This window comes from Physcomitrium patens, chromosome 11, assembly GCF_059467195.1.
Source record: "Physcomitrium patens ecotype Gransden chromosome 11, ASM5946719v1, whole genome shotgun sequence".
Taxonomy (NCBI): domain Eukaryota; kingdom Viridiplantae; phylum Streptophyta; class Bryopsida; order Funariales; family Funariaceae; genus Physcomitrium; species Physcomitrium patens.
Genome location: NC_143420.1, coordinates 10244295 through 10253756, shown reverse-complemented (window position 1 = coordinate 10253756; position 9462 = coordinate 10244295). Strand labels below are relative to the sequence as shown.

Genomic DNA, 9462 nt, shown 5'->3' with positions numbered 1-9462 from the left:
TTATAACATATTAGTATTTTTAATAATTAATTTATTATTATTATTATTATACAATTAAAAGAGAATTCAGATATTTAAATTTTTATCAATAATCAACATAGATCTATCACAAATGCATTCTGTGTAAACAATATAATTGTTCAAATATTGAGATCAAGTATCATAGTATATTTTTCTAAATACTAGTCTATAATGTATGTCAGTTAAAAAACAATAAGACAAGTTCAAACAAAACTTAAATTAAAAATAGAAGAGTAAACCACCAATTATTTCTTAGAATCCAAAATCATTGATTTTTATTATCTTGTCTACAAAGCTGATAAAATAGATTCCTACTTTGTTTCTAACATTCTAATAATGACCAAAAACCATTGAATTTATTGAACTTACACATCATAATATTAATATATAAGTCTATTATATTAAGTGATTATACACACACACACACACACATATATATATATATATATATATAAATTATGATTTTTTATCTCATTTTAATAAGCCTAGGTCTATACAATCAATATGTTAAAAACACTCGATATTCAACAAATTATAAATTATTTAGAAAAATCAGAAAATCAATTATACAAGGTTTGATACTTTGTTTATCCTATGTGATTAATATGTATGCTTATAAATTATTAGTATATGATTATAATATATGTCATCAATTATATATATATATATATATATATATATGGCTTAGGCTATATGCACACCCATTATGTCCATACACACATCTATGATCTTTTAATGGTTAATCCAAGGTCTTGGGTGTGTGTAGACATAATGAGTGTGCATATAGCAATTTGGAGCATACTTGTAGATATATATATATATATATATATATATATTGCAATGAAAAACTTATATTTATTACCAATATTTTTATAAGACATCCATAATAGAACCTTGCTAATGTATTAAATATAAAAAATTTAGAGCAACAATAATATAATTTCTTTTAAATAGACAAGTACATTTTTTTAAATTACCAATTTCAAAAGAAGAAAAATACACAACAACAAAAATAACAACAAAAATTACTTTTTCTTATTTTTTATGGATATTTTTTCTATTTTTTTTAATTTCATGATTTTTTAAATGTTTGTGATCAAAATTAATATTTCCAAAATGATATTTTTGAAATAATAAATAAGCTCAATTTTGCAACATTTGAATTTTTTTTTAGGCTATTAATTTTTTTTTGCTTTAAAAAACAACGTTTTCTATGGTAAATTAAAAAAGAACTTCTTCAAAAGAGTGCATCAAATATTATTTTGTAGTGATTTGAAGTTTTTTCTATTTAAAGAATTTCTGTTAAAATGTTTGTAATCAATTTTATAAAATTTTATATCTTTGTGTAGCTGGGTTTGTAAGATAAAATTTGGTCAAATTGAGGATGGTGACCACAGGTAAAATATTAAATTTTTTGTTATATAGAAGCACAGGTGATTACATTTTAATTAAAACAGTTTAACACAACATTTTTTTTTTTTTTTTTTTCGACCTTTAAAATTTGAATAGAGTATTTTTCTGTTTCAATTTTCAAGCTTTGATTATATCTCTATATTTTATCTAAATTTAAAGGAACTTTAATAGTAACTAAATACAGTTACATCCACCAAAAATATAATTATACTGTGATTTGGCTACCTTGTATAATTAATAGAAATATATCTTTAACAATCAGCTTTTCATATATCAGAATTAGCACCACATACATGATTATCAAGTTGATGTTCTTTAATATGATATTTTTACAAATTCTTGTTTATTTACTTTGAACCCCTAATTTTATTCTATGTACATGGAAAATCAAAACCTTCCAAGGAACATATCATATGTTGAAAGTAAGGTTCTCCTTTATATCTTTCAGTTCAGAGTAATATCAACCATTGAATATGAATCCATATTTTCCAAGTTTCTTCTTCCAAGCCTATTCCTTACTCAATCCCTTTGTATTCATTAAGATTTTTTCAATCAAGGTCAATATTGCATACAAGAAAGGATTATATATATATATATATATATATATATATATTATAAAGAGGATGGATTTACCCAATAAGTGTGTGTGTGTGTGTTAATTATTATTGTTATTGTTGTTTCCATGGTTGATATGTTACTCTAATGTCATTCACCACTAGTATCCCACATCTTATTGCCCATTTGCTCACACACTCTCTCACACACACACACTTTTCCCTTTTTCCATTACACTTTTGCGTTGTAGGCTTCCTAACCATTTCATGCACGGCCATGAGGGCGGGCGCGGTGTCTCATCTAAGACCAGGCAAAAAGGAGTCCCTGGAACCGCGGGGGCCCCCAAATCCGTGCCAGAGGAGGAGGAGGAAGAGTGGAGAGAGTTGAGTTGCACATGGTTATGGTTTTGAAGGGCTCTCGCTTGACTCCGCCATCGCCGCCGTCTCCGAACTGAAGCCCACCCAGCTACAACACCAACGCCAACACCACCATCCCAATCGGATTGGGTTGAGAGCCATTGCAACAACATCCACAAGAACCCAATTGGGTTGAGAGTAAATTCGCGCCAGGGTTGGTTGGTTGGTTGGTTTCTCCTCCTCGACTTCTTCTTCTTCTTCTTCGTGTCACTTGCTACTCCTCATCATGTCGACAGTTCTGCGAGGAGGAGGAGGAGGACCCTGGCTGCTGCACCCTCTTCCCTGCAGTGTTGCTCACTCTCTGGAAAAGGCGAAGAAGAAGAAGCAGAAACAGAAGTGCAGCCAGGGAGCTGGGCTGCGGGTTGAAGCGGCTCCGCGGTGTCTAAGCCGCAAATTAGCGCATTGTCTTCGAGATTGTGGTGGGTTCCCGTTGGTGAGAATCCAGAATGGGTGGGATTCTGTGCAGCCGGCGCGTTCAAGGACTTTTGACGCTCTGGGAGCAATTGCGGAGGTATTGTGATCGTTTTGTTTTTGTTTTTGTTTTTTTATAAATCGGCTTTGCCTTCGCGTGCTATGTTTACGATTCCTTGTGCTGTTTGCTGTTCCGTTTTTTTTTTATTATGTTTTTGCAATCTTTAGGGACGAGAGCAAGTTCAGATGGATCACGACAGAGAGCAGGAGGTGGAGAGGGCCAAAATGGATCTTCTTCGGGCGGTGATAGAGACCAAAAGGGGTGTGCAGGTTACTGCAGAGCAACGTGCAGATATAGAAGAGGCACTGGTAAGTTATGTACTTGACAATTGCATGTTAGCATATTAGGCATGTGGATAGGTTCAAATGAAGTACTCAAGGGGGCTGGGAGCACCGTATTCATCAATCCATAATTTTGTAGCTTCTCTGCTGGATGGGCTATAGGTTTTTTTAAACCAATTGAGGTGCGACTACTTTCTTATTACTGTATCAACACTCGAGGCAGAGTATCCGACTTACGATATGGGAATTTGTTTATCCTTTGAGTTCACTGGAAACACGCAGTTTCAGTTGCAGCCTGTTGTTCCTTAGGTGGGTTACTTTGGGATTTGTGCAACCATTGTAATTGGTCAGCGCGGTCTTTGCGAAGCTGTTTGGATATGCTTTGATGGTAACTCATGACGCAGGGTAATCTGCATGGGAAAGCCAGGTGGGCGTGGAGACGTTCAATGCAGGATCACCTTTACTGCTAGACCAGCTGCACGGGACGTGGTTATTACAGTATACGACCGCTCCTGATGTTATCTCAATCTTACAAGCTGCTGAACAGCTCCCTTTGCTGCAGGTGATACACTACTCTTCTATTCCACTTCCTCGTATCTTTTTCTTTCTTTGAGATTCTGTCAATTAGTGCAGTGGTTATCTATCCTGTGGTTAAAGTTTAGCCAGGAGTTCAGACAAATTGGTCGTTCTGCTTGGCTGTGAAATTTGGAGATAGCCCAGCTGAATTACTTCCCTTCATATTTTTACGCGCCATGCCTGGAGGTGAAGACAAGTGGCATTTTGCAGTGTCGTGTTTCAATTGGATTTTCGTTGAAGAGACCTCCAGTGTTGTGAGGCTGAATGATACCATGTTGTCGTGGAGCAGGTTGGACAAGTGTATCAGAATTTCGACTGCAGACGAAGAACGGACGGTGGAGTAGTTGAAAATATTGTGCGATGGAGTGTGCCAGGACTTCTACAGGTGTGTGATTTTTCTCGTCTTCTATGTGCCTAGTTTTCTATCCTCTTTATTACTAGATCTAGGTGGGGATATCTCGCGAAACTTGTATCGAAAAATCCTGTATTCAACCAATTGTAGTTTTCATGCGATTAATGGTGAACTTCAGATGAGGAACTTACGACGTGTTTACGACCCATCTTGTAAAATCCTTGCTTTCCACCATTTCCTGCATGAATCGTGTACTATCGAACGAAGATCTTGGCACTGAACTCTTTTTTCAGCAGTTTTTGTTGATTCCATTATTGTAATTCTGTGCAGGAGAATGAGGGTGCAACTCTAATAGTGACAGCGAAATTCTCTGTGGCTAGTGCACGCAGTATAGTTCTTCAATTTGAAGAGGTACATCTTGAAATTTGCGATCTTTGCAGTACTCCGAATTCGGGTAAAATACATATTGTGCATCACTTGTGCAACCACTAACTTTAGGTCATGGTAGTTTGACAAATTTTTTGAGTTGCACCGAAAATAGTGGAACATCACAATGTATTGATGCCAATATCTCCTTGATGTTTGTTCTTCAGGCGAGGGTAAGTGAGGTTGAGATAAGTGAAGTTTTGGAATCGTTCATTGCTCCGGCACTTCTACCTCGCACATTTATCAACTTACAGGTTCGTTGCGACTGATTTCTCTAAACAATGTTTTAAGGGTTACTTTCCGACATGAATAAACTTATGAAATACCAATCCCAAGTTTTGTAGTTGAAACATTGAAGGTGCAGTCTCATTTCAACATGGAAGATGCATTGCTGAATCTGTCCTTGAGTTTGCCAACCCTGAACATCTTTTCAACAGTTGTGTATAGACCGCAGAATATGTTCCAATTGCTACATAAGAATTATCAACGTCAGTCCTAGTAGGTTTATTGTTAAGTTCTGCTAGTTTTAATTGCTGCAATTCAATATGGACAATGTTTTGGGACTGACCGTCGGAATTCCATCCTCAGATTTTGCAGTTTTTACGCGGTCTAGATCTACGATTTCCTCTTGCCCGAGGATCGCAAGGGCTACAGACTCTGCCTGAAAATTCCAGAAGGTAACGATGCCCGACAATATTGCTGTTGATGTAGAATATGGTTGTAATCATGCAGTTTGCTGTGACATTTTTCTGAGTTAAACATCCCCTCATTACTGTGTTTTGCCACGTTACGATGTTGAGGGTCACGATTGATCCTGGTTATTGATGACATGCAGGGCTCCTATTGGATTATGGTACAACCTGACATTTTTGGACAACAACATGCTTGTGGGGCGGGCTCTTGGCAATGGGGGTATCTTTATCTTCAGCCGGACTCAAGCCCGTCCTAAATCCGTGTGAGATTACTTTAACCAAGTCCACCAAGTAAGTAGAACATAGAAAGTGCATGATTTCTTTCAATGTTTTCTTCTGTAACGCTGGAATAAGATGCTGTAAAGTACTTGTTTTGCTCATAGTAATTTGAAACCTCGCTCTGTTCTCTACTAGGCAATGGCTAGGTAACCTATGGCGTGTATTTCTGATTAAAGACCTCTTCAAATTACATATGCCAGGGTCTAAACTTTGATTGTAGATGAACACACACACTCACACTCAACATGACGTATGTGTCGTGAAGTGAGCAACATTTTCAATCAAATGTAGAAGGTGCCTAGTATTCAGTTAATCACATCTTTCTCTGCAATTTTTTACCCTAGAGAGGTCTTTAGACCTGCTTCTTGTTCTTTTGTGCTTGAAATTGGAGATTGTATTTGACGGTCTTTGAAACTGGGCTTGGGATAACTTTTTGTGTGCACACTCGTGGACCTCATGACAACCGAATACAATCTCCAATCTCCAATCTCCAACCTCCACACTCGCGAATGTGGTTGTCATTGCCCAGTCAAAAGTTTGTAAAAGTTTAGCTGGCGATATTCACTTGCTTAGTGATAACTTCTCAGGCTGTTTGCTACAATCTCTTTCAAGAATTTTGTGATGAGACTTTATTCTAAGTTTTCAAGTAGACAAAACTTGTGTTTGATATTTCTTTGATTTGTATATGTGGAAAAAAATTAGTAGAGAATTGAATGAGAACTAGAAATAGGGTTAAATTACTGTATTGTAATCTTTCTTTACAAATCTTATTGCATGTTTTGAAGCTAAAAGAGGTAAACATATTACTAAATAGAATGAGATTTATCTGATAAATAGTTGAACTACTATTAACATAAAGAAATAAAAGTTTATTTCAATGATGATTTGAATACACCCTTCTAATATAGGATATTGGAAAATTTGTCCTACATTGTGTAACATAACTAGTTCTTCTTGTCCAATCACAGACTTGATATAAGATAGAAATAAATGTGAATAGAGCTACACAAGAAAGATAGTTTTCCATTTAAAACCCAACAACTACTTTATGTGGTTTCAAAATTGTTTTGTTATAATAATTATTTTAAAAATAATTTCTTATTTTGTTGATTTATTGTTTTATGGACAATGTCTTACATTAGAAGACAATGTGCTCAATGAAGAGGTTTCAAACATGAAGACCAAATCCTTAGTTATGTTTGGTAATAAAATACAAAATTAAGTTGGAGTGCAATAACTAAAATGGTCTTTATGCTTAGAGGATAAGGTGAGAGGTTTCAACTTTTAAATCTTTTGATTAGCTCAAAGGAAGAAGCTATATTGACTTGATTTCCACCTATATAAAATCAATTTAAAAAAAAAAAAAAAAAAATGATGATATAGATTGCATATTTTTTTCATGTAGCATGAGTAGTATTGTTTCCTAAAATAGGGTTCATTTTAAGAGATGGTTCTTAGAAATAAATTTTTTAAGAGAAAAAAATAATACAAAGTAGACCACAAAGAATGATAATTTACATAGACTTGTTTTAAAAAAAAGAGAGAAAATAATATAATTTTATAATTATATAATATAAAAAATAAAATTTATCTAATATTAAAAAATAAATATTGAATTGAAATATGAGTGTAAATAACATAAATAATATAGAATATAATTTTATTTTTGCCTCTATGTATATTGGTTAACAAAGAAATTATGTAAGAAGTACATGAAAAGGTACTTGCAAATTTAATATTTGTCTAAATATCTTCTTTTATAATGCTTTATATTTTTTTTTGCATCTAGTCTATTTCTATATATATTCATTTATTATAATTTATTATAATTTTATTTTTATTTTTGATTACAATATATCTTCTTTAATAAACAAGTTCTATAATAAAAAGAAATAAAATAAATAAATAAATCACAATTTGATAATGTCTAAAATATATTATAACAAAATTTTCCACAATAATTAATGTATACTTTATATACAACTGGATGATGGGTCTATTTAGCCACTAATATTCTATGTCCAAATGAAAAGTCAACTAAATTAAAAATTCATAGTTGAGATCTTTATAACTACTTTTTAATTTAACATTAGAAATGTCATCAAATTCAAGACCAATCTCTAACAATATTATCAAATATTGATGATTCATTATGAGGTTGTAGTACTATATATATATATATATATATACATACATATACACATACATATATACAACTATAACAGAGAATATCAAAGTTTATTTTTATCTTTACTGTATATTATCTTAAGGTTATAACATCAATTAATAGTCTTTGATATGAAAAGATGTCGATGAAAATGCAAATCATGTCTAATAATTTTTTTCAAGATTCTTTAATAAATATCATGTAGATTTATTAATATCATGTCTATACTATTATACAATATATTCCAATTGAATTATCTTGTAAATTGGCTCTCATATAATAGTGATATACTTACATAATATCCAGCAAATATTATATTACTTCAAATCAAAGACTTCTTTCACATTAAATTTTTGTATTATACACTACTACAATAGAATGTTGTAGTAATTTCTTCTTTCTTAGGAAAGTTAATAATTTGTGAAATTTAATTTATAAAAAAAGCATAAAGGTGGAAATAATGATTAAGCACCTATATTAATTGTAGCCAATTAAAGGATTGGACTAATTTTATTTTAAATTTGAAAATTGTTCAAGCTTAAATTTATCTAATTCATTTTAAGGTTGATGGATCTAAATATTACAAAAAAATAATTGTAACTTATGCCAAGAACATAGATCTAAATAGACTTATCAAGCTATTTATTAAGCTTAATATTTATGTATTTAGCTAATAAAAAGACTTTGTACAAATTTCTTGAGGGCCATAATACTTGTTGGTTAAATGTTTAAGTTATGAGATACTTCTATTGGATCTTTCTGAAAATAAAATATCTCTAAGAAATACTTTTGTAGCTTCATAGTATATCTATAAATCTAATTCACATCTAAATAATTTCTTTGATGTTTCTTAAGAAAGATGTTTTCTACTTAAAATATTTCTATATCTACTTATTTAACTAAAATATATATTTGTGAAAAATATTACTATTATTGAATAAATAATGTTCTTAGGCTTCTTTTAGTTCTATTTTTATTAATATGAGAATCTCTAGTAATTTATGTTAAATCATATACTAAAAATTCAAAACACAAATTTAAGATTGATAACCATTATTAATATAAAATGATATTTTTTGAATTAAAGAATGTTGTATTCTAGCATATATATGCAATCTTTACAAACAAAAATCTTTACCAAATAAATATTAAGCCTATAAGTTTCTTTTAGGAAGAAAAAGTATCAACCAAATTTTCTTTATTTTATTTTATCAATTGTTACACATAAGACTGTAACTATTTGCAAGTGATTTATATAAGCATAAAACAATATTTTTAAAATTATGGCTTTTTGGTAAAACAAAACAATATGTTTTTTGAATATCCTAAAATTTTCTAAAAAGCCTAGAAATCCATTATTTTTATGTAATTTTCTATAATTATAAATTAGATAAAAAAAACATCATATCATACAAAACAATATTAAGAATAAAATATCAGTTCTTATCAAATAGATTGAAATTTAGTACCAACCAAATGGTATACAATTGACTATCCAAATTTATTGTTCAAACTAGAAGCAAAATAAAGAAGTGATGTTAATGTATATTATTTGAATTAGAGATATTGAATTTAATGCAAAGAGAATTTAAATTCAACAAAATAAAATAAAAAATATAAAAAAAAAAAAACCTTATAAATGTTTTTTACTCTCAACTAGTAGAAATAATTCTTTACAAAATTTTATAAGTATGATAAGAATACAAGAATTTAAATTTTCATCGCTTAATTTTTTAAAATAAACCTTTTTGGAACTAAAATATGAAAGTTTATTAAAAAACAATAACATTGGCACAAGAAAAAATTGTCAAA

General features: G+C 31.0%; 1 protein-coding gene across 1 annotated transcript; it reads left to right on the top strand.

The window, feature by feature from the left end:
• Positions 1-2397: 2397 nt before the first annotated feature.
• LOC112289122 (putative plastid-lipid-associated protein 10, chloroplastic) lies at positions 2398-5826 on the top strand. The gene is made up of 8 exons (XM_024534073.3): positions 2398-2916; positions 3045-3185; positions 3586-3720; positions 4024-4119; positions 4417-4497; positions 4680-4766; positions 5101-5189; positions 5348-5826. Exons 1-8 carry the CDS (start codon positions 2632-2634, stop codon positions 5469-5471), a joined length of 1038 nt encoding a protein of 345 aa, XP_024389841.1. The 5' UTR covers positions 2398-2631; the 3' UTR covers positions 5472-5826.
• The last annotated feature ends 3636 nt before the right edge of the window (positions 5827-9462 follow it).